Raw genomic sequence first — 26,108 nt, 5'->3', positions numbered from 1 at the left:
TCCAGCCCATTCCTGATGCTGAGATAAAGGGTGTTCCTGCTACCAGAGTCTGAGAAGGGATGTTCAGAGGGCAATGTCTTCATGGACCATGTACCACATCCTGGTGAAGGAACATGTTTCTCAATGAGTTTCCTAGTTTTTTCTTATGTTGCTTAAATCCTTTAGATTTCACCCATCTCTTGCGTGCATATTTTTTATTATTGAGAAATTTTAAGAGAACTTTTCTTCAACATTTTATCAACACTCTAAGAAAATTTCTTGAACTGGGAATACCTGTCATGTCCCTGCAGGTTGGGCTGTGTCACTGGCCCCCCATGAGTTCTCTTTGAGCATCATGGGCCCTGGTTTGGATGAGAAGCCTTGAAAGTGTATAAAGGAGGAAAAGCACCCTACTGGCAGTGAGGGGAGGGGATGCTCCCCATTTTCCTCTCTAAGACTGTGCCTCCCTCTCTCCCAGGTGGACACGACCAGCCCTCCCTGTCAGCCTGGTAGAGCACTGTGGTTCCCCTAGGAGGGAATGTGACTCTTCAGTCAGTTCCCCCTTCAATATGTCATATTCAAAATATTCAAACTAGATGTGACCCATGTCACTGAGCTCCAGAAAGGTCTTTTCAACCCCTTCACCATGAGCCCCGTGACCACAACACATGCAAGGGTCTATGGATGTTCCAGAACTTGCAACCACATCCCCCTTGTATGGCCAGGACACAGTAACTCCCTGGAGATCATGGTCACAGGTAAGAGAAGTCCTCCCCAGCCAATATCCATGCTGTGCCAAGATGGCCCTACTCAGAGTCCAGATCCCATTGGAGCCAAGAGCGTGGGGAGTGGATCTAAAGTTCACAGAGCTTAGAATCACCACTGAGGAGGTTGAGGGCATTTAGCCAAGAGAGACAGAAAAACAGACGGAGATGAGGCAGTGAAATCCAGGCTATAAAAGTCATGAGGGAGAGGATGGAGAATGAGGCTCAGAGAAAATGAAGTAACAAAGGCATGGGAAGGCATTGAGACAGCTTTGGGCTTGAGGGAGGTGGAAATCACTCTGACAATATCAGGAGAAGGGTGAGGAGGGGGCACGTGGAAACTCACTCTCTCTTCCCAGGTGTGTTCACAAAACCCATCATCTCATCCCACCCAGGTTCCTTTGTGTTTGCAGGAGGGACTGTGGCCCTGTGCTGTCACTCAGAACTGGTGTTGGACACATGTATCCTTCTCAAGGAGGGGGACACACAGAATTCTCAGCAATTAGTAGAGGAGATTCCCGCCAGGCACACCCGAGCTCATTTCTCCATGGTCCCTATGATGACTGCACATGTGGGAACCTACAGATGCTACAGCTTTCTCAGTCACTCCCCGGTGAGTGGTTGGCCCCCAGTGAACCCCTGGACATCGTGATAACAGGAGAGTGCAGCCAGCACAGCCTCTGTTCTCTTTGTGCCCTGGAGCCTCAGGGTGTGATGTGGTGTTGAGTACAATGTTAGTACAGGGAGAGAAAGACAGACATAAATAGTTACAGACAAACTCAAGAGAGAGTGGATGGGAGGGAGGGAAAGGAGAAGAAACAGAGACCTTGTTATAATCCAAAGAGAAAACCAATAAGACAGAGACAGAGCATGAGACAGGGGATGAGAAAGAGGGACTGAGAAAGACTCCTGAGCACAGGGATGAGGGGTGTCCCAGCTCATGCACTGAGTGACACTGGGAGTCAGTTTCCCCTTTAACTCCACAGCCCCTTCCTCTGTGGTGAGGACACAGGGACTCACCAGACAGACCTGCAGCCAGGTGATGAGTGATCTCAACAATGACTGGGACCACGTAATGATCATGACGTGGTTTAACGTGTCCTCCTGAACAAGAGGGACGAGTGGTCACCACCACCAAGTGGTCACTCCCCCCACCTGGGGTGCTGGCTCTCCCTGCATAATGAGGTTCTCACAGATCCTACGGAGATTTTGGCACTTTTTACTCCAGAATCTCCTTGTTCTCTGTCATGGGGCCTAAGGCCAACAACATGTTTTCTGAGGGTCCCCAAAATGGCTAATTGGTTGCATTTTTCGAGAGAACTTCATGTGTCTTATGGCTTCTAGGAGCAGTAAGACATGGAGACAGAGTCAGAAAGCTATAGAGAATCAGGGAGAAGCAGAGTCCTGAGAAGACACGCACGTGGACACACACACAAAGAGTCAGCACTGCAGAGATAAAGCTGAGACCTAGAGGCACTAGAAGACACACAGAGTGGGCACCCCAGAACGGGAACAGAGAATGATCTGTCATGAGCAAGGACAGTGGGATAAGACTTGAGCTCTCAGATTAATGACTCTTTTCTCCTAGGAATACGCAAGAAAACTCTTTCAGCCCAGGTGGGCCCCGTGATGATGTCAGGACAGAATCTGACCTTGTTCTGTGAGTCTGTGAACTGTTTGACCTGGACCATCAACTTAGAGAGAGAGAGACAGTCCGTGAACACCGTCTCCCTGGAGGGGAGTATTCTAGTCCATCTTCCCTCTGCACCCTACAACCCCAGCCCACAGCAGGACCTATAGGTTCTATGGCTCTTTCAATCATTCTCCCTGTGAGTGCTCAGACTTGAGTGACCCACTGAACATTTCTGTCACAAGTGAGAAACATCATCCTGTCCCATGTCTCACAATACACTAAATCATGGAGCTACAGCAAAAGGGCAAATATTGGCAATAGGGGAATCTTAGGGATTCTGAAGAAAAGGAAGCAGGAGAAATACAGAGAGGAAAAGAGAGGATGGTAGTTAAGGCACCTCCAAACCCTCCTCCACCTCCTGTGTGGATGCCCACATTGGGATCCTATGTATCCAGGTGAATGAAGAAATGGGTCAGGGCAGACCCAGGTGGAGGAGAGGCTGGAGAGAATTTGGGGAGATCAGAGGTTACATCAGCCCCTCACTCTTACTTGTTTCCCAGAAGCCCCTCTGACACACATATGATTTCTCAGTTGAGGAGCATAGGTGTTTATCACCCGAGGGGACATAATGTCTCATGATCATAGCTTTCTTTCATCACCAGGCATATTCTAGTGCCTCTTTACACCATCATGTCTCAAAAAGGAAGTAACTTCTCAAGGTATTAAGGTAGAAGGACCAGAAGGCCCCATCAGTTCTTGGGGGGATGACAGAGTGAGGGGTGGACAGAGAACCAACCTTCCAGAGGAATGGTCCTACCTCAGTGGGCGAGGAAGGACACTGGCTCACCCTTCTCTGTCATTTTTCCCAGGAATTCCTACAAGTACTTGTCCATCGTGCGTAGAAAAGAGCACCACAAAAGGTGAAAAGGGAGATCTCTTAATTCAATCTATGAATCCTGGGGAGGCAGAAGGTTCCTGTGTAAATGTTAGCTCTGCCATCTCCCAGCTCTGTGACCTTGGGCTAGTCAACTTCCCCCTCTGATTGCCAAAGTCTCCATCAGCATTTGAGGCTGTGGTCAGTATAGGAATCAGGGGGGACATATATCCTTTCATGCTCTGGGACTGAGGCCTCTTCTAAAAGGAATGAAGGCGTCTAGTCACCCTGAACACATGCCCAAGAGAGATGTTTATCCTCCTTCCCGCAGGGTCTGTGAGGATGGGGATGATGGGAGGTGGGAAGGATTTAAAGGAGCACTTTAAATATGTATTGTCCACCTGTTAATATTCTATAGACTGAATATCCAATACTCAGGCGTGGACCTACACCACTCATCAGCAGTCATGCTGTGGCAGCTACCCACATTCAAAATAGATGAAGATTGGCAGCATGTTTTCTCAGGGCTAATGTTTCTCAAGAAAAAGAGAAAGATTGGTGACAGATGTTAGCTTAGGGAGAATATTCCTCAGAAAAAAAAAATCTTCAATAAATAATTTTTAGAGGTAAAAACCTGCAATCTTTCTGCCTCTGATCAAGAATGAGATGCGAATGCTCACTATGACATTTACTATTCCAGCAAAAGCACTGGAATAATGAACAAAATAAATAAATCAAAAAGCTGTGATAAGACCACAATGGTATGAAACAATAAAGGAACTACAAAAGAAAAGCTAGAGAAGTCACAAAAATGTAGAGAACAACATGCTACTGAAAAACTGTTATATCAGTGAAGAAATCAAAGGAGATATCAAAAAATACCGGGAGAGAAATGAAAATGAAAACACTACATACCAAAACATTGGGGATGCAAAAAAAGCAGTATAATGAGAGACATGGATAGCAATACAGGCCTACCCATAGAAACAAGAAAAATGGCAAATAAACAATCTAACACTATGTCTGAGAGAACTAGAAACAGAAGAACAGATGAAGCCCAAAGTCAGTAGAAGGAAAGAAACAATAAAAATCAGAGTGGAAATAAATGCAATAGAGACTAAAAAGAAAATAGAAAGGATCAATGGAACTAAGAACTGGTTCTTTGAAAAGATAAACAAAATTAACAAAACCTTAGCTAGACTCACTAAAAAAAAGAGAGAAGGCTCAAATAAATAAAATCAGAAACAAAACAGGAGAAATTACAATGGATACCACAAATATACTAAGGATTATAAGAGAATAATATGAAAAGCTATATGCCAACAAATTGGTTAACCTACAAGAAATGAATAAATTCTTAGAATCATACAACCCTCCAAAAATGAATTAGGAAGAAATAGAGAAGCTGAATGCACCAATCACAGTAAAAGAGATTGAAACAGTAATCAAAAACCTCCTAAAAAACAAAAGCCCAGAGCCAGCTTCTCTGGTGAGTTCTACCAAACATTGAAAGAAGATGTAATACCTACCTTTTTCAAATTCTTCTAAAAAGTTGAAGATGATGGGCTGCTTCCTAACTCATTGTATGAGGCCAACATTACCCTGATACCAAAACCAGACAAGGACAAATCAAAAAAGGAAACTTACGGGTCAACAATGCTGCTGAATATTAATGCAAATATCCTTAACACAATGTTAGCAAATCAGATATAACAATACATTAAAAAGATCGTACATCATGATCAAGAGGGATTTATTCCAGGGACACAAGGATGATTTAACGTTTGTAAATCAATCAATGTGATATACCACATTAACAAAATGAAGAATAAAAAGAACATGATCATCTCAATAAATGCAGGGTAACCATTTGACAAGATTCAACATCACATTATGATAAAAAAAACTCTCAATAAAATAGGTATAGAAGGAACGTATCTCAGCATAATAAAGGCCGTATAGGACAAACCCACAGCCAACATCACACTTAATGGTGAAAAACTAAAAGCCATCCCTCTGAGAACAGGAACAAGACAACACTCTTGCCACTCCTATTCAACATAGTACTGGAGGTTTTGGCTAAAGCACTCAGGCAAGAAAAAGAAATAAAAGGTATTCAAACTGGAAACAAAGAATTGAAACTCTCACTGTTTGTGAATGACATTATCGCATATATAGAAAACCCTAAAGAATCCATCAGAAAACTATTAGAAATAATCAACAACTACAGCCAAGTTGCAGGGTACAAATCAACTTACGGATGTCATTTGAATTTCTATACTCTAATAACAAACTAACAGCAAGAGAACTCAAGAATACAGCCCCATTTTGAATCACAACAAAAATAACAAAAAGTCTAGGAAAAAATTTAACCAAGGAGGTGAAAGCCCTATACATTGAACACTATAAGATATTATTGAAAAAAACTGAAGAAGATATAAAGAAATAGAAAGATAGTCCGTACTCATGGATTGGAAGAACATAGTTAAAATGTCTATATTACCTAAAGCAATCTACAGAATCAATGCAATTCCAATCAGAATACCAATGATCTTCTTCACAGAAATAGAATAAAAAATCCTAAAATATATATGGAACAGCAAAAGACCCGAAATAACCAAAGAAATACTGAGAACAAAGCCGGAGGCATCACAATCCCTGACTTCAAAATATACTACAAAGTTATAGTAATCAAAATGGTGTGGTACCGGCACAAAAACAGACACACAGATCCATGGAACAGAAATGAAAGCCCAGAAGTAAAACCACACATCTACGGACAGTTAATCATTGACAAAGGAGCCAAGAACACACAATGGAGAAAGGAAATTCTCTTCAATAAATGGTGTTGGGAAAACTGGACAGCCACATGCAAAAGAATGAAAGTAGATCATTGTCTTACACCATGCACAAAAATGAACTCAAATTGGAATAAAGACTTGCATGTAAGACCTTAAACCTTAAAACTCCTAGAAGAAAATATGGCAGTACACTCTTTGACATCAGTCTTAGTAGCATCTTTTCGAATACCATGTCTACTTGGGCCAGGGAAACAAAAACAAAGTAAACAAATGGGACTACATCAGCCTAAAAAGCTTCCGCAAGGCAAAGAAAACCAGGAATAAAATGTAAAGATAACCCACCAACTGGGGGAAAATATTTGTAAATCATATCCCACAAGGGGTTAATTTCCAAAATATATAAAGACCTCATACAACTCAACAACAACAAAAAAACAACCAACCACATCAAAAAATGGGCAGAGGCTATGAACAGACATTTTTCCTAAAAAGATATACAGATGGCCAATAGGCATACGAAAAGAGTTCAACATCACTAATTATTAGGGCTAGCATAGGAAAAGATGTAAACATTACTAATTTTTAGGGAAAAGCAAATCAAAACTACAATAGATTTCACCTTATACCCGTCAGAATGGCAATAGTTAACAGGACAAATAACAAATGTTGGAGAGGATGTGGAGAAAAGGGAACCCTCATACACTGCTGGTGGGAATGCAAACTGGTGCAGACACTATGGAAAACAGTATGGAGATTTCTCAAAAAATTAAAAATAGAAATACCATATGATCCAGCTATCCCACTACTGCGTATTTATACAAAGAATATGAAATCAACAATGCAAAGAGATTTATGCATCCTTACATTCACTGCAACATTACTCACAATACCCAAGATGTGTAAGCAAACCAAGTGCCCTTCAATGGATGAATGGACAAGGAAGATGTGGTGTATGTATATATACACAGTGGAATACTACTCAGATAAAAAAAAGACAAAATTGTGGTACTTGCAACAACATGGATGGACCTTGAGGGCATTATGCTAAGTAAAGTAAGCCAGGCAGGGAAAGACGAACACCTTAGGATTTCACTCACATGCAGAAGATAAACAAACACATGGATAAGGAGAACAGATTAGCTGTTACCAGAGGGGCCGGGGGAGTGGTAAAGGGGCGCATATGTGTGGTGATGCATAAAAATTTGACTGTTGGCGGCGAACACGATGAAGTCTATATAGAAATTGAAACATAATACTGTATACCCGAAATTACACAATATTATAAACCGATATGACCACAATAAAATTTTTTTAAGTTTTCTGCCTGGGGAAGGAAGGGGCACTGAGGAGGTGGAAATGACTCAGAGGTTTTGAAGGAGGGTGATGAAGAAAAAGATAGTGCTGACTTATAGACACAAGGAAGTCAGTGAAGGGAAGTGTTTTTGGGGAAGAAAATCCACAATCCCAGATCAGGAGGGAGCGCTGTGCTTTCTTCTGAGAAATGGTGATCAGTCTCCGAAGCATCTCCCCAGCCTCCTCCTCCCCAGGGTCCTCCTCCCTGTAATGGCCCCACTGGCTCCTCCAGGCACCAAGGCAGAGAGTGGAACAGCCTTGAGTTCTTCGCTCTTGCACTTCACATCCAATCATCAAATCCACACCACCGTGCCCCCTGAGTCCTTCTTAACAATATCCTGACCCATTGCAAGACTCAGGGCATCTCATCTGTGTCATCACATCAGCCTCCTTCCTGATCCTCCAATCCAGGACCCTCTCCTTCCTCCAGTTCATGCCTCTCACCATCTCCAAATGACTCTTCTAATAACCCTATCTGGTCTGATGCTGTCCTGCTCAGAACTCTTCAAAAAGTTTCCATCTTCCAAACACATCCAAGGTGCACTATCTGATATTCAGGGCTGTGAACGATCAGGCCTGAGCTAAACTCACAGCCACAGCAAACACAACTCTCCTCCTCCACCAAACTCATCACACTTAAGGACACACACCCCAAACACACCCAGAAACTGAGCTACTTAACAATTCTGTGCCTTCCTTGGGCTGCTCCCTCAGCCAGTCTGATCCTAGCCAACTCCTTTCCAACCTGAGGGACCACAAAGCCATCCTGTCTCATTCCACTCAACTGTAAATGTATTTTGTGTTATAGGTTTGTGCAAGGGTTATTCAAGAAAACACTTAAAATACTGATCAACACACCACCCCGGGGCCAGAGTAATGTTGGAGTTTTATTATTAATAGAGTTAATTATCAAAAGAACCTCCCTGCATTACATTCTCTGCATGGTGGTAGTCTTTTTAAAACAGAAATCTGTTCATACTATCTGTTGTTTAACATCTTCCCATTGCCTTCAAGATAAAATCCAAAATACTTGCATGGTTCTCAGGATCCTGTGTGACAAGGCTCAACCTTCTCCTGATGGCTTTCAATTCTGAGAAGAGCTCAGATCTTTCTGGGCAAGGATGCCCCCTTGCCACCACCTCTGAGCTGACCCTTGTTCACCTCTTAGGTAACTCCTTCACCAGAAGGACCCCTGACAACCAGGACCCAGGTTGCAGGACGTCTACCTGTTATTGAATCTCATTGTCTCCTGTTTTCTTGTTTCTTTCACCTTGTATTAAAACAAGACTATAACTGAATTGTTTGCCACCTGAGTATTTGTAATGCCTTGTCTTCATTCATCTGAGCCCCATGAGTCCAGGGAAAGATCTGTAAGCTTCAGCAATGACTCTCCAGCTCCTGGCACCAACACTGGACATGGTAACTGCTCAATAAATATTGACTGGCTGCCCAGCTGATGAAATAAAGGAAGAAAATTCGCATTTACAGAAGCTCGGCAAAGGGAAGTGATTTGCCCAAGCTCACAAAGCCTCTATAAGAGGCAGAGTCAGAGTTGGAACAGAAAATGGGCTGATCCTCCCCTGCCCTCTCCAGGACTCATGTTCTGGGACCAGTGTCGCTCTCTGGATTTGGGTTTGGCATGAGGTGGAGGCAGAGTGTGTGGGTGTGCAGAGACATGGATCTGGTCTGGAGGGTCCCCACAACCTGCTGTCTCCTTGTCTCCATACTTTAGGGAGTGCAGAGCGAGGCCCTGAGAGGGCTGTTCCCCTTCCTGTGAGGCAACAGATGAGGAACCCATGACGTGTCACACGGAGCCTGGTCCTTGTCACAGTCCATGCGGCTGTCTGTCCTGTCTGGCTCTGTGGTATTTATCATTCGTCTGCTCCACTGGGGACCATGGGAGGCAGAGCCAGGACACCTGCCCTCACTGCCCTTGTCTGCCTTGGTGAGTTTTGGGGAAAAGAGGAGGCATAGTATCTCCTCTCCTCACAGGTCCTAGTCTCCAAGACCCCGGGACTCAGGAGGCCTGGGGGTCATAAAATCTGGGAGGAGGAGAGATGTGCTCAGTCCCAGATCAGACCACCATGTTCAGGGACCCAGATCTGGCTGGGAACTTCTATGTGTGGGTGGGGTGACATGCCCTCACAGGAAACTCTCTTCCAGCGCTGTGTTGGGGCCCATGGAACCAGGTACACGCAGGTGAGTCCTCCCCTACACCACCTGCTTCAGCCCAGTGAACTCCTCTGAGCAGCTTGGGGGAGGTCAGAGGGTCTGGGCTGAGGTGACCAGTCTGGGAGGAGTCTTGAGTGACATTTGGGGATGCTGAAGGAAAAGGGATCCCCTGACACTTCAGGTCTGATTCTTTCCAGGAGCCCTCCCGAAACCCTCCATCTGGGCTGACAGCTCCATGGTCACTGTGGGGAGCACTGTGACCATCGGGTGTCAGGGGTCTGTGCAGGCTGATGTCTACCATCTGTATAAAGACAGAGGCTCTAAATCCTTCAATATAAAGGCCCCACAGGACTCCAGCAACAAGGCCAATTTCTCCATTGACTCTGTGAGCTCACACACTGCAGGGCTATTTCAGTGTGCATATCACACACACAAGAACGGCCGGTCAGAGCGCAGTGACCACCTGCCCCTGGTGGTGTCAGGTAAGGGGGAGGAGCTGGTCCCCTACCACTGTGGGCTGCTCCTCACAGGCAGAAGGAAATGGAGTGGGCACTCGGGACCTCAGCTCTCACAGTCCACACCTGGGGTATGTGGGCTGATGGTCCCCCTTTAACCCAGTTCCCTCCTTCTCCCTCAGGAGTGTTCAACGCACCCTCCCTCTCAGCCCACCCAGGCCCTGTGGTGGTGTCAGGAATGAATGTGTCCCTCTCCTGTAGCTCACAGTTCACAAGGGGCATGTTCCATCTGCTGAAGGAGGGGGCAGCTGACCTGTCCAGGCACATGGAATCGAGGATCTATCAACAGAGGTGGCAAGCTGTCTTCCCTGTGGGCCCCGTGAATACCTCCCATGGGGGGACCTACAGGTGCTATGGTTCTCACAGCTCCTACTCCTATATGTGGTCACACCCCAGCAACCCTCTGCATCTCGAGGTCACAGGTGAGGGATCCCCCAACACTTCTCTTTCCTAGGACACCAAAATGACTTACATACGTGCCCAGTGAAGCCCTGAGCATGGTGGGAGGATGGTGACTTGGGCTGCTGGGGCCTGAACAACAAAGCAGGAGGCTTGAAGACGGACCAATGGGAACTCTCACTGCAGGCCCAGTGGGCAATGTGGGGTGTGCATCCCCTTCAATGCCACTGTCCCTTCTCTCCAGGCGTGTACAGGGAGCCCTCCCTCTTAGCTCAGCCAGGCTCGCTGGTGGTCTCTGGAGACAACCTGACCCTACAGTGTCATTCAGAGGCCGGCTTTGACAGATTTGCTCTGACCAAGGACGAGGGGCTCACACACCCCCAGGGTCTTCATGGGCAGCACAACCCTGACTTCCCCCTGGGCCATGTGAACCACACCCATGGGGGCCGGTACAGATGCTACGGTGGACACAACCTCTCCTATGTGTGGTCGGCCCCCAGCGCCCCCCTGGACATCCTGATCGCGGGTGAGGAGCCCCATGTCCTGATTGTCTTCTCAGAGCACTGGGCCCAGGGTCACCCCTGGTGGTGATGGGGTCCACGGACAGGGTCCTGGAGTAGATGCTGTGATGGGGCAGTGGTCTAGGGAGAGGGAGGGAGAAAGGGGGAGTGAGGGGCAAGGAGATAAAAGAGACACACCCAGAGAGACTGAGGGGAGCTGAGAGGAGGTCACAGCTGGAGTCCCTGGAGAGAGGACAGTGTTTCCTTAGCTCAGTGTTAAGGGCATGTGGGGAGGGGGCAGCACTCTACACATCACAACCTTCCTCCCCCCCAGGAATGTATGAGAAACCCTCCCTCACAGCCCAGCTGGGGCCCTCAGTGTTCTGGGGAGAGAACGTGACCCTGCAGTGTCGCTCTGAGATCTGGTTGGATACCTTCCATCTGTCCAAGGAGGGGTCACTTATTCCTCCCCAGCACCTTCCTCTGCAGGACACGGCTGCACCTTTTCAGGCCAACTTTACCATCGGTCCTGTCACCTCAGAACATGAGGGGACCTACAGGTGCTATGGTTCAAACAGCACTTCTCCCTACCTGTTGTCACTCCCCAGTGACCCCCTGGAGCTCAGGTTCTCAGGTGAGGAGCCCCAGTCATGCCCCTTGTGTCCTCAGGGTCAGTTCAGGTGCCTGTCCCCAGGGCATCCCTGGGCTGGATGAGAGTGAGGGGGTCACAGAAAGCGAGTCAGCCAGAGGCGAATCTCCCCTCTCAGAGGGATGGAAAAAGCCAGAGCAACTCCCATCCCTGGCTCATCCTCATCTTCATCCTCATCCCTGAGGTCTGGATACTTTTGTGGTGAGTGGAGGAGACCAGAAAGGACTCAGGCCTGACCAAAAGAGAAAAGGCCAGGGGCAACTCCTCCTGATCTTCCTCCAGTCTCTAGTTCTAGTAGCCCCTCACCCAGAGACACAAGAGCAGTGGCTAGCAGAGGCTCGATACCCAGAGGGACCAAGATGACCTGCTCTGGCAGGGCTTGTCCCCGGGGGGCTGGGAGTCAGACAGAGATGCAGGGGAACACGGGGCTCCAGGGACTGCAGAGGCTGGGCGGAGAGGTTGTGGGGCACTCATGGCAGAGGGAGATATTGGGGCCCATCCTGGAGGAAGGGAAGCCCGGCCGAAGTGAGGAGAATGGCAGGCACCTCCTCACCTCCAGTCCTGATCCCGAGGATGGACTTTCCTCCATGGAGTCAGGCCCACAGTGGCTAAATGAGGGTCTCTCTGGGGAGGTGGTGGGTGGAAGGAGCTCAGGTCTGGTCTTGGCTCAGCCACTTCTTGAGATGGTGACCTGAGAAAAGTTCATTCTTCTCACTGGGACCAATTTCTCCACTTGCAAAGGCTGAGAAGGCTGCTTGGACACTGTGTGAGGGAACACAGTCTGAGCTCTCCTCCATAAGCCCAAGGGAACTCTGCCCTCCCAGCAGCAGTCCTGGAGTTAGGGAAAGAACACCTCGTGGGTTCAAACCCCAGCTCTGCTACTTCCCACCTGTAGGATCTTGGACACATCATGCTCCTCTCCAAGTCCTAGGTTCCTCTCTACACAGCAGGCCTCCCATTACCTCCCTCAGGGTGAAAGCCCTCAGCATGGGGCCTGGCCCTGTTAGAGCTCAAGGAGGACAGAACCCTCCATCCTGCCCTTCCCAGACACTCAAGCTCCATGTCCACACAAGCCCCACGTGGGGGGCCAGGCCTCTGCAGAGCAGGAGACGGACCTGGGCTTGGAGAGGTGGACCAGGGACAGGGATCGGGTTTGGTGCAGGATCTGCACTGGTGTTCTCCTTGGAGGGTGAAAGGACAGCATAAAAAATAATAAAAAAAACAAGGGAACCAACAGTTCTGGGTTCCAGTCCCAGCTCTGCCACTTCAGGTTGGGTGACCTGAAGCACATGATTTACCTCTCTGTGCCTCAGTTTCTTCATCTGTGAAATGGGTGGATGAGGGTGGCAGTCTCATGTTGCATGATTGTTGTGAGTGAGAGGAGATGAATGCACAGACCCTATCCCATGTGTGGCACACAGGAGGCGCTAAATTAAATAGCATCGTTGGCTCATTCATGACGTCACCTATACTCCAGGTCTCAAATGGTACCTGAAGGTTCTGATTGGGGTTTCGGTGGCCTTTGTCCTGCTGCTGTCTCTCCTCCTCCTCTTCCTCCTCCTCCAACACCGACATCAGGGCAAACACAGGACCTCAGGTGAGTAGAGAACAGGGTGACCCAGGTCACAGGAGGACGTGGGCTTAGGACACCAGCCAAGAAAAAAATGGATGGAAATGTCCACTAGAAAAAGACATTTCCTGAATCTCAAATCAGAAAATCCTAAAGAAAACACTTAAGACATCACATTTATGCATTGAAGAATTTCTTTCATCTTTTCAATCTCATGAAATATTGAAACATGCTCACAAGTGTGTGTTAAGGTTTCCTTCTTTCCTCTCAAATCCCATGTGGAGGGGGGATGGTCAGGACCTCCCAGGACTGAGACTCTGTCCATCGTGACCCAGCCCAGGGACAGGCTGATGTCCAACTCCCTGCAGGGGCTGCAGACCCAGAGCCCAAGGACAGAAGCCTGCAGATCAGATAATTCCTGCCCAGGAGTCCCCAGACTCCCACCCCGCCCCTGGCCCCCTCTCTGCCCCTAACACTCCGTTCTCCTCCCCCAGCTCCATCCCAGCTGCTGATGCCCAGGAAGAGACCCTCTGTGAGAGGAGAGGAGGGGCCGCCCTGGGGGGTGGGCACAGAGATTGCAGGAAGCCATGGGGGAATGGGCTGGGAGGGTTTGGGGATTCGGGGTGAGAAGGACTGAAGTCCCACATGAGTGCCCTCAGGCACATCTCCTCACCCCTGGACCTCAGTGGCCCATCTGGGAGCAGAGGGGGGCCTGCAGCCCTGAGAGATCTCAGGGAATCCTGCCAAGAGACACACCCCACTGTTCTGCCCCAGCAGATGCTGCCGTGAAGGACACACAGTCCGAGGAGGGGGTGAAGCTGGACCATCAGGTGAGACCCTCGCTCCTGTCCAGGCCACCCAGGACATTGCTGTTGGCAAACTTAATCCAATGGACACTTCTTGTCCTCACATCCCCAGCTCTCAGCAGCGTCCCACACTGACCAATCCTCTCGGGCACCCTGGGTCATCCTGTTGTGACTTCACTCCTCCTGGTTTCTGTGACCTCATGGCCCTTCCGATGCGGTCCCCTTTCCTGGGTCCTCATCCTCTGTCTGACCTTCTGGTTGTTGGGGTGCACCCCCACGTCTCAAGAGGATGCATGAATAAGTGAATCACCCTCAAGTCCCCTAGGCCCCCTTTATTCATTCACCCATCAATGTGCACAGGGAGCTAACTGTTTACCTGGTTCCATTCAGGTACTGCAGGTGCAGCAGTGAGAAAAGTGTCTCCACACTCCTTGAGCTCACCTCGTGGGTGAGAGATAACATGCAAATACATGGGGCGAGGCCTAGAGTGCAAGGTGCTGTTAAGGAAAATAAAGTAAAGAAAGTGGGTAGAGTGCATGGGGGCGAGGGGCAGAGGAAACAGCGGATGCGGAGGTCCTGAGGCAGCAACATGCTTTTTCAGGAAGATGGGCCACATGGCTGCAGCCAAATGAGCAAGAGATAACGTGTGAGTATAAGAATCACAACTGTAGAAAGCATCCAGATGTCCAAGACTTAGGAAGTTCCTGAAGATTTCACCAGGAAGTGACCTCACTCTGTAACAGTGCGGACAATTGACTGGAGGAGGTCAGCAGTGGGGTCAGGGAGACACTGTTTCTGTCCCTCTCTCTCCCTCCAGCAGGGCCCCCATGATGAAGACCTCCAGGGACTGACGTATGCCAAGGTGAACCACCCAAGATCAAGGCTCAGGCAGGGAGTGGCCACCTCTCCTTCCCTCCTGTCAGAGGAATCACTGGACACGAATGACAGACAAGCAGAAGAGGACAGACAGATGGACAGACAGGTGGGTCCCATCCTCTCCCGGACTCCAGGATGAACCCACCCCAACCACATACCAATGCCCCTTTCTTCCCCTGCTCCAGGCTGCTGCATCTGAAGACCCCCAGGACATGACCTACGCTCAGCTGAACCACTTGACCCTCAGGCAGGAGACAGCACCCCGTTCCTCCCAGTCAGAGGAGCCCCCAGTGGAGCCCAGCGTGTATGCTGCTCTGGCCATCCACTAGCCCAGAAAGGACCCCAACCCCACCCTCCAGGGAGGGAGACTGCAGGGACGCCAGAAGGCACAGGAGCTGCCCCCAGTGAACACCTCCTAATGACCCCCAGCCAGGCTGAACTCCTAACATGGGCCACCAGGACCTTCTGGGACACTTTGGGACTCGCTGACTCTCCCGTCAAAGATAACTAATATCCACACATTTTGGAAAAAAGCAACAGAATTTTCAATAATCCATAAGTGAAATGACAAAACCAAAACTGAAGCGAGACAATGTTTTAAATTGAATGATAATGTAAATATTATACATCAATCCTGCCAAATAGGAAAATTAAGAACCATGAGTGAATGAATATCTTAGAAAAGAAAAACCTAAAAAATCAATGACCTAAGGTATCATACCAAGAATTTAGAAAAAGAATAGCAAATTATTCCAAATGAAGATAAGAGGGAAATAATAATGACAAGAGTAGCTACCAAGGAGGTCAAATAAAAAATAGGGAAAAGTCAATAAAGCCAAAAAACTTCATTCTTGAAAACATTAATCACATTTATCAAGCCCAGCCACAGAACTCAAGGAAAAAGAGAGAAGACACACATTACCACTATCAAGACAGCATCACAGATCCTACAGACTTTAAATAGATAACAGGTCATTATGATCAATTTTATGCCAATCTATCAGAAAATTTAGATGAAATGGACAAAATCCTCAAAAATACAATTTACCAAAATGATGGAAATAAAAAACAAATAGGATATCTGAATTGTCATATATATTAAATATGTTGAATCTATAATTAAAAGTTTTCCAACAAAGTGAACTCTGAGTCTGGAAAGTGTCACTGGTGAATGCTTCTGAACACTTACGCACTTACGGAATACACACGTACACACACCTGGACACACACACACACACACACATAAACATATACCAAACTTACATAAGTTTCTCCCGAAAATAGAGAAGGAGGGACTATTCCTCCTAATACTTTTTATCGGGACACAAAAAAATTGATATGAAAGCTGATGAGGAAACTACAAAAGGGGAAAATAACAGGAAGCTCTCTCACAGGATCTTAGCTGTAGATTCCTACACAGAATATTCCCAACAAGAGCCAGTGATGTATAAAATGGATGATATATCATGACCATGCTGGTGTGTTCTTCTCACATGGAATGTGTGATTGGTCTCATAGTCAAAATCAATTAATACATTTCAAACATGAAAGAAGAAACAGAAAAATAATCGTATCAACAGATTCAAAGCTTCTCATAAAATACATCACCAATTTTTTAATGAAAGAGACCTCCTCAGAAATAATAGGGAATTTCCTATCATTTATCAAAATATCTTTAAAAATCTACAATAAAAATCATTTTTACAGGTAAAAACTAGAAATCTTTCTGCCCTGTGCCTGAGAATGAGACAAGAATGTTCACTACAACCTCTTCTACTCAGCAGGGCGCTGGAAGGACTAACAAAAAAAGCAAAAAACATGATTAGAGTGAAGGGATGGAACAAAACTGTATTACTCACAGATTGGAAAACCGTGTGCACGGAAAATCCCAAATAATATAAAAATCTATTATTCTAATTTGAAAAGAATTGACCCTATGTCACTAGATACATCAACAATATATTAAAATCAGTTTCATTTCAGACTTCTGGTTTGAGACCAAGAGGAAGTAGAGGTATGTCTCCCTAACCCCCATAAGACACAGAAAATTCCTGGACCTTATATATACAACAAACATGAGAATACTCCAAACAGTGCAGAGAAGGCAGCAGATAGGCTAAGACTGTTAGGACCCCAGGAGTGACACAGTAGGTGTCAAAGGAGCCACATGGGGACCTTGACTGCACCCTCCACCTGACAGTAATGAGTCAGTACCCCAGCCATGTGTCAGAAAATGCTTTCTATAATGGAAGTTTTAAATAAGATCCAGACTCTCACAAAATAATATCCATAATGTCCAGTTCATAACAAAAAGCAGGAAAATCTCACCGTGAGTGAGGAAAGACCATTATCAACAGATGCTAACATGAGGTGACACAGAGGTTGGAATTATCTGATAAGAATTGTAAAGCAACCATAATAAAAATGCTTTGATAAGCAATTACACACACACTTCAAACAAATCTTTAAAAACGTGTGCCTCAGCAAACAAATAGAAGATACAAAGAAGAAAGTAATGGAAATTTAAGATCTGAAAAATACGTAATCAAAATAGAAGGCTCCATGGATGGGTTCAACAGCATAATGGAGACGACAGAGGAAATAATGACCATGAAGACAGAACAATAGAGATTACTCAGTATAAACAACAGGGAACAAATGAACTGGAAAAGAACATGAACAGAGACTCAGCACCTGTTGAATTCTAACAAAAGATCGTACATCCATGTGATCTGAGTCCTAGAAGCAGAGGAGACAGAGGACGAGACTGAAGAACTATTCAAGAAATCATGGCTGGAATTTCCCCAGACTTGGCAAAAGTCATAAACTTACACATTCAGGACACTCAGTGAACCCCAAACAGGAGAAGCCCACAGAAATCCATGCCGAGACGCATCATGATCCAACTAAGGAAAACAAAAGACAAGTTCCTTGAATGCAGTGAAACAGAAATGCCACCTGCCCATAGAGGGAAACCATTCAGATGACAACGGGCTTCCCATCAGAAACTGTGAAGGCAGCAAGCAAGTGGAACAACATTTTTCAGGTGTAGAAAGAAAAGAACTGTCGATCTCAAATTCTACATATGGTGAAATTGTTCTTCAGGAAGGAAGAGAAAATAACACATTATCAGGTGAAGGAAGATAAGAGGATTTATCACAAGCAGGCCTTCCCTAAATGAATGGAAAGGACCTGACCCAGAAAGGACCTGACAAAGGGAGGAATCCTGGCACATGAGGAAGGAAGACAGAAGAATGGGAAGAAAACACGTGGACACTGGGACAGCGCAGAGGACAGAGAGTCAGAACTTCCCAGTTACTTTTCCTCCATGAACATGCACCTCACATTATTTTCAAATCTTGAGGCAGCAAAAATAAACATACAGGCATTTATGCAATGATATTTGCATCCTTTCTTAATCTACTAACATTTTAGTAAATAAGGATAAATTAGTTTTAATTCCCAGAGCTCACACAGTGAAGGGAGACATTTGAATTCCATGCAGCGTAAGGAACCTGTGGAACACTTGGAGCAATCGAGACACCCCCAGAAGAGCCAGGTCTTGGTAGTCAGGCCAAACGAGCTGCAGCACACGCCTAAAGACAGATTGTTGTTAAAGCCTTGAAAGGAAAAGCTGAGTCACAAAGTCATTTAATCGACTCCCAAAACATAGTTACATACTCTTTACAGAAAGGAAACACAATCTGTGTACTCAACAGTATAACTTCCATAGTGCCTGGCAGAGTCATCACAAACAACCCTGCACTCAGGTGGACTAGCAGGGGTTAGTGCCACCCTCAAAGACTTAAAGGAGGCAGAGGTGGGGCCACCGTATCCCTGCTTAATACACCAGCCTGGCCACTGAAAAACTGCGTGGATTCTGGGTGGTGGATGGTGGAGGGACACAGACCTCACCAAGTACTGACTCCTGTCAGCTGCTCTGCGGGATGGATGCATTTCCTAGGACAGAATTATGCAGCCTCTGGTCACTTTTCTGCAGCTGTTGATCTGGTAACAGAAGCAGCTCTTCTTCCCCTGGGATGGACTGCAGTACATGTTCACAGTGTCCAGGGATAAACTAACCCTCTCTCTTTCACAGCATCATCCAAAGGGATCCTTTGAATCTTGACATGAGGCAGAACATCACGTTTGTCCTCAATATTGGTGACATCGTGTTAATTTCACCTGATGAGTAGAGGGTGGTGAATACTCTGGTTGCCCTAGTATGTACCCAAGATGGTGAGAGATTTTAAAGAAAGAGAAATAAGAAAGAAATCCAAAAATTCAGGATCTGCCAAAGCAGTGAACTTTATAGAGGTGCTGCTCTCTGAGTTCTGCCAAGACACACCCTGTATTGCACCTTGCAACACCTCACAGTAAGAAAGAGACACAACTCTGGGTATGAGGCTTTGGATGGTGGAAACCACATATACCATACTTGAGAAAACAGATTTCTCACTTATCAGGTGACTGAAAAGGCTGTGGGTGTGAGTGGAGCCCAGAGGAAGACAGGGGTCTGCAGTACCGGGACCCTGCAGCCATGGCCATGTGATCTGCCAGGTCCCCTGGTGCTGTAAGTGCCCGTGTTCTGGGATGCTGTGTGAATTCCCTACCCACCCCCAAGGGCAGATTTGGAGTTCAGCCCCCTTGGGTTCCTGCCATCACATCACCTGCAATAGAGAGTAGACGCCATTTAAGAAGATGCTCCTGACATGCTGCTGGTTCCCAATAGAAACTGAATGACTGACAAAGAGACATCAAGTGTCTATGCAACTGGAACCATCCATGATGAGTGGGCTGTTGTCATACCCACCAAGTCATAAGTTTGCAATCCTTTGTTGGATGAGATTGGTACAGCTGGGGCCATGGACAAGTCCAGAGGACAAAGGTGACTCACACAAAGATGTAGGTTAGAAGCACATGACGCTACAGCCATACCCATCACAATGGCGCCTCTCCTCAGCTGTCATCTATGGTTCTGTGCCCTGGGCCATGCCTGGGTGCTGGGATGTTTTGGAGTAGTGTTGCTCTACAGCCCCAATCTGGGGAATCTGAGGAGAGAAAGTGCCTTCAGTGGGCAGACATTTGGGTAATGAAAAGGATAACGCACTTTTTGTAGAAAGAGAACCAGCTAGATGGAAATGTGTACACGGACTCCAAGATAGTAGCAAATGCCTTGTCTATATGGTCAGGGGACTGGAAGGAGCAAAACTGAATGGAAGAGACAAGGATATCCAGGAAGCAGCCATGTGTATGGACAGATGTACAGGAGTGGGCACAAGGCACTGGATCATTGAATCAGATATTAATGCCCCAGAGAGCCCATAGACAAGGTCCTTAACAACCAAGGGGACAGGATGGCTCGTTCAGCAGATACTAGCCAGCCTCCCTTCTTCATCATCCCAGTGTTTACACAGTGGGCCTATGATGGACACCCATGGCGGCAGAGATGGAGGCTACTCATGAGCCTGATGTCATGGACCACCTGTCACTGAGACTGATCCAACTACAGACACTGATGAATGGCCATTGTCTCAGCAGCGGAGACCAACACAAAGTCCTTAATATTGTGTCATTCCTTATGGAAGCGAATCAGACATGTGGTTGCAAGTTGATTTCAGCCCTGGTGAAATGGACACTGATTGAACTTAACTAGTATGTATGTGTGTGAATACTCAGACATAAAACACATCCCCTTTAAGTGTGTAGTTTGATCAGCTTTGGCAAATGTAGAAATGCATGTAACAACTAACTATCACCACAATCAGTATACAAAACATTGCCATCACTCCTACAGTTCCTTGGTGACCTTTTGAGTCAATCTACGCCCCCAAACCCAGACTGAAGCAAACAGCAATCAGCTTTCTTCACTAGGTGTCAGTCTTGCCAGATCTAGAATTTCATAAAAATTGGAATATGGAATCATAAGGTGTGTGCTCTACTGTTTCTGCCCTCTTTTGTGCAGTATAATGTTTTTTAAAATGCATGCATTTTATTGATATCTCATTCTAGTATTAGTTTCATTTCTCTAACGATTATTGATGTTGAGCATTGTCTCATGTGCTTGTCATTTAAATACCTTCTTTTGGGAAATGTCTGTTCAAACTGTTTTGCTCATGTGGGAGGGATATTATTATTTGTAAATGTCCATACTTATTCTACATACAAATTCCTTATCAGATACACACGCACACACACACGTGCACACTAAATATTTTCCCTTAGTCTGGTTTGTTTCTTCCATTATCTAACAGTGCCTTTTGAAAAGCAAAAATATTTAGTTTTATAAATTCCAATTACTCTTTTTTGTTGTTTTTGCCTTTTGTATCTTTGTGATGAATCTTTGTCTAATCTAAAGTTATAAAGATTTTCTTTAATGTTCTCTTTTAGGCTCCTTATGGTTTTGACTTTTGCAATTAGATCTATGTTACATTTCATGTGAATTATCGTGTATGGTGTGAGGTAAAGGTTAACGTTCATTTTCTTCCAAACAGATGTCCAGTGGTTCCAGCCACATTTGTGGAGAAGGTGATCTTTTCCTCAAGAAAGTATTTCTGTCATTTGTTAAAAGTCAATTGATCATCTATGTGTAGGTCTACCTCTGGGATCTCCATTCCATTTATTTTTCTACCTCCTATCTTTATGCAAATACCACATTGCCCATCACATTTCTTCCTTCCATAGCAAGTCTTGGTGTAAGAAGATGTCGAATTTTATTCCCTTTCAACATTGTAGTACTATTATTGCTCTTTTGTATTTCCACATATGTTTTACTATCAGCCTGTCAATTGCTGAAAAAGTCAGTTGCAATTTTGACTGGGGTGGCTTTGAATACATATCGGTTTAGAGAGAGCTGGTATCTTGACAATATTGAGTCTTTCAATCAATGATCATGGGATATTGCTGCTTCTTTTTTTAATTCTTTGATTTCTCTTAGCTAAGCATTATAGTTTTCAGATCTTACATGTCTATACTTATATTGATCCCAACATGGTTTACGGTTTTTGGAGCTATTGTAAATAGTATTGTATTTTAATTTTTCTTTCCAATTGTTCCTTGTCAATTTAGACAACAAAATTCAATTGATTTTAGAATATTGATCTTATCTTGAGACCTTGCTCTTTTACCTATTAGTTGTAGAAGCTCCTTTGTAGATTCCTTGGGATTTCCTCCACACATGATTACGTGGATTGGGAATAAAGACAGTTTTATTCCATTTCAATCTGTGTGCCTTTTATTCCTCTCACTTGTCTCACTGTTCCAGCCAGTTCTGAACAGAAGTGGTGAGAGCATCATTGTCTTGTTCCCAATCACAGGGGAAACATTTTAATTATGTTCTTAGCTAAACATAGATCATAGATGCTCTTTATATGATTAAGGAAAGTCCCTTCTATACCTGTATAGCTAAGCATTTTATCAAATCTTTGTTTGCTGGTGTCTGTGTAATGATGCAGTTTTTCTTTGTTAGTCTTTTAACATGGTGGATATCTTTATTGATTTTCAAGTGCTGAACTAGCCTGGCATCTGAGGATAAAACTACTTGATTCTGATGATTATCCTTTTCCTATAATACTTTGGTGAGGATGTTTGCATCTCTGTTCCTGAGAGACATTGGTCTGCACCTTTCTTTCCTTGTACTGTCTTTGTCTGATTTCAGTTTTGAGTAACACTTGCTTCATAAAATTGTTGCAAATTGTTCTTTCTTTTCTACTTTCTGGAAGAGATTGTGAAGAATTGTATTAATTCTTCCCCAGATGTTTGGTGGTACATGCCAGTGAGACCACTGTGGCCAGGAGTTTTTTGTTGTTGTTGTTGGGAAGTTGTTTTAACTACAAATGCAATTTCATATTTTTCAAGAATATCAGAAGATTTCTTCTTGATTGAGTCTGGTAGCTTGTGTCTTTCAAGACTTGGTGCATTCCATTTAATTTCTCAAATTTATGGGCAGTGTTGTTTGTAGTAATATTCTGTTAGTATTCTATTAATTATTAATTAATTAAAAATAATGATATTTGTGGTGATATCACATCCTTCAAGCCAGATGTTGGCAAGTTGTTTCTTGCCCCTTTTTTTCATGATTAGTCTGGCTAGTCAATTGTCAATTTTATTGGGTTTTTTTTGGTCTGTGTGTGAGGAAGATTGGCCCTGAGCCAACATCTGTCACCAATCCTCCTCTTTTTGCTGAGGAAGACTGGCCCTGGGTTAACATCCATGTCCATCTTTCTCCACTGTATGTGGGACGCCACCACAGCATGGCTTGACAAGCGGTGCATCAGAGGGCACCCAGGATCTGAACCCTGGGCTGCTGCAGCAGAGCACGTGCACTTAACCATTACGCCACCAGGCCAGCCCCTTATTGGTCTTTTTAAAGAATCAGCTTTGAGTTTCATTGATTTTTGTTCCTGTTTTGTTTTCAGTTTCATTGATTTCTGCCTTTTGTTATTATTTTATTATCCTTACTTTGGGGTGAGTTTGCTCTACTATTTCTTGTGTCTTAAGATGAAACCTTAGGTTAGTGATTAGAAACCATTCTTTGTTTGACATGAGCACTTGCTGTTCTTGCCTTACTCCTAAACTCTACTTTGGCTGCACCCCACAATGTTTAGTATGCTGTATTTTCATTTTCATTCAGTTCAAACTATTTTCCAATTTTCCTTGAGTTCATCTTCACCCTATGGATTATTTAGAAGTGTGGTCTTTAATTTCCAAATAGTTGAAAATTTTCCAGATCTTTTTTTTTATTTTTATTTTTTGTTTATTGCAGTAACATTGGTTTATAACATTGTATAAATTTCAGGTGTATATCATTATACTTCTATTTCTGCGTGGATTACATCATGTTCTCATGTTCACCACCCAAATACTAATTACAATCCATCACCACACACATATGCCTAATTATCCTTTTTGCCCTCCTTCCTCCCCCCTTCCCCTCTGGTAACCACCAATCCAATCTCTGTCTCTATGTGTTTGTTTGTTGTTGTTATTATCTACTACTTAATGAGTGAGATCTTCCTAATAATACATTTTTACTTAGATTCCGTAAGGATCAGAAAAGAAGTGATGTATGATACTAATTCTTTTAAATTGTTAATCTTTGTTTTACAACCAAGGATATGGACTATTGTGGCCAATATTCCATGTGCACTTGGAAAGAATGTGTATTTTGCTGATAGAGGAGTGCTCTCTGTGTGTCAATCAGTTTAAATTGTTGACAATATTGTTCAGGTTCTCCGTGTCCCTGCTGATTTGACATCCGTTTACTCAATCAATTACCAAGAGAGGAGTGTAAATTCCAGGACTATAATTTTTCATGCGCTTATGTCTCCTTTCATTTCTGACAGGTTTTGCTTTACAGACTGCAAAGCTCTGTGGTTTTCTGCACGCACATTTAGGATTACTATGTCTTTTTGGTGAGTTGAACTTTTTATCTTCATGTAGTATCTGTCTTTATCCCAATAATTTTCTTATTCAAAAGTCTACTTTATCTGATATCTTCTATTGTACTTTCTCATATGGTAGCCACTGTGGTGGATAGAATAATTCTGCTTTATCCCAAATTCCAAACTAATCCACATCCCAATCCCTGAAACCTGTGAGTGAGTTACCTTACATGTGTTGCTTAAATCCACTAAGTTTGTGATAATTTCTTACAGCAACAATGGGAAATTTAGGCAGCCACTTAAGTGCTTTTAATTAATGTTTCCACAATATATTCGTCCTTTTACTTTTCACCTGTCTACATCATTGCATTAAAGGGAACCTCTGGTCGACTACATAGAGTTGGGTCATACTTGTTGTTGTTAATCCAATCCTACAATCTCTGCCATTCGATTGTGCTTGCTCTGTTTATATTTAATGTAATTATTGAAGGTTCTTTTCAGGTTTACCATTTATTGTTTGTTTTGTGCTTGTTCCCTCTGTTGTTTGTTCTCCAGTTTTCCCTTTATGCATTCTTTGGCTTTTGGAATACTTTTTAGTATTCCATTTTAATTTATCTATTGGTCTTCTAGCTGTAACTCTTTGCATGTTGTTTCTTAAGTGGCTGTTGTAAGTATTATAATATACACACCCAATTTCACAGGGTCTACATAGAGTTAACACTTTACCTCTTCAAGAGAAATGTAGAAGCCCTAACACCATATTAAAGTCCTATCACCCCCATCCTTTTATGCCGTGGTTGTTCTGTGTGTTACACCTACATCCATTAAAACCTCGCCAGACAAGGTTATCAGTTTTGCTTTCAACAGCCATTTTAAAGAACTTAACAGGATAAAAATATGCTATTACTTTTATCTAGATATTTACCATTTTTTGCTCTTCCTTTATTATTGAATTTCCAAGTTTCCCTCTAGAATTATTACCTTTCAGCCTGAAGAACTTTCCTTATTTCTTTCAGAGCAGGTCTGCTGGCAACAAATTCTCTCAGTGTTCCTTCCTCTCAGAATGACTTTATTTCGCTTTCATTCCTGAAGAATATACCCAGAAGAATTTCAGGCTGGCTGTTCTTGTCTCTCAGAACTTGAGCATCTTCTGACCTTGATGTTTTCTGATGTGAAATCTATAATCATTCAAATCATTTTTCCTCTGTGTTTCATGGCATGTTTCTCAGGATGCTTTCAAGTTTTTTTTTCTTTTGGCTTTCACAAATTTGGTTATGATTATGATGTGTATAGGCATGGTTTTTAAAGCTTATCCTATTTTCTTTTTCTGAGCATCTTGAATGTGTATTTTTGTGACTTTCAAAAAATCTCTGAAATGGTCAGCTACATGTTTATTCAAATATTTTTTCTTCATTAACATCAATCTCCTTTTGCTGGGAGATCAATAATATAAATTCTCTTACATATCCCTGAGTCTGTGTTCATTTTTTAAAGTCATTCTTGCCTCCAACCCCTACTCTCACCCAGTGCCTGGAGAAAGAATTCACAGGATGAGATGAAGACATCTCAGGGGAGGAAGGGGCAGTGAGGAGGCAGAAGTGACTCAGAGGTTTTGAAGGAGGGTGATGAAGAAAAACTGGTGCTGACTTATAGAAACAAGGAAGTCAGTGAAGGGAAGTGTTTGGGGGGAAGAAAATCCACAACCCCAGATCAGAAGGGAGGGCCATGCTTTCTTCTGAGAAATGGTGGTCAGTCTTCTAAGCATCTCCATGAGCCTCCTTCTCTCCCAGGGTCCTCCTCCCTGTGATGGCCCCACTGGCTCCTCCAGGCACCA

General features: G+C 44.4%; 1 protein-coding gene and 1 pseudogene across 4 annotated transcripts; both read left to right on the top strand.

The window, feature by feature from the left end:
• The first annotated feature begins 334 nt into the window (after positions 1-334).
• Positions 335-8,640, top strand: LOC147912720 (putative killer cell immunoglobulin-like receptor-like protein KIR3DX1; annotated as a pseudogene).
• A 350-nt stretch (positions 8,641-8,990) lies between these two features.
• LOC147912719 (leukocyte immunoglobulin-like receptor subfamily B member 3) lies at positions 8,991-16,034 on the top strand. 4 transcript variants are annotated; one of them, XM_087421139.1, is made up of 10 exons: positions 8,991-9,349; positions 9,568-9,603; positions 9,774-10,058; positions 10,214-10,513; positions 10,735-11,016; positions 11,325-11,624; positions 13,117-13,236; positions 13,984-14,039; positions 14,836-14,997; positions 15,077-16,034. In XM_087421139.1, the coding sequence occupies exons 1-10, from the start codon at positions 9,301-9,303 to the stop codon at positions 15,218-15,220; spliced, it is 1,734 nt and encodes a 577-aa protein (XP_087277265.1). In that variant the 5' UTR covers positions 8,991-9,300; the 3' UTR covers positions 15,221-16,034. The 4 variants fall into 4 exon arrangements, with proteins under 4 accessions (XP_087277265.1, XP_087277263.1, XP_087277266.1 ...); XM_087421137.1 differs by having other exon boundaries at positions 14,833-14,997; XM_087421140.1 differs by having other exon boundaries at positions 8,992-9,349; positions 13,987-14,039.
• The last annotated feature ends 10,074 nt before the right edge of the window (positions 16,035-26,108 follow it).

This window comes from Ceratotherium simum, chromosome 33, assembly GCF_057802395.1.
Source record: "Ceratotherium simum simum isolate JZ-2026a chromosome 33, ASM5780239v1, whole genome shotgun sequence".
In the NCBI taxonomy this organism is placed as follows: Eukaryota; Metazoa; Chordata; class Mammalia; order Perissodactyla; family Rhinocerotidae; genus Ceratotherium; species Ceratotherium simum.
The sequence above is the reverse complement of the archived record's forward strand: the minus strand, read 5'-3'. Positions and strand labels throughout refer to the sequence as shown.

Excerpts from the sequence above, each read along its gene's own strand:
- LOC147912719 (XM_087421137.1), top strand. The coding sequence starts at position 9,301 with ATGGGAGGCAGAGCCAGGACACCTGCCCTCACTGCCCTTGTCTGCCTT. Across the intron at positions 9,604-9,773 it reads ATGGAACCAGGTACACGCAG|GAGCCCTCCCGAAACCCTCC; the intron begins GTGAGTCCTCCC and ends GATTCTTTCCAG. Across the intron at positions 11,625-13,116 it reads CCTGGAGCTCAGGTTCTCAG|GTCTCAAATGGTACCTGAAG; the intron begins GTGAGGAGCCCC and ends CCTATACTCCAG.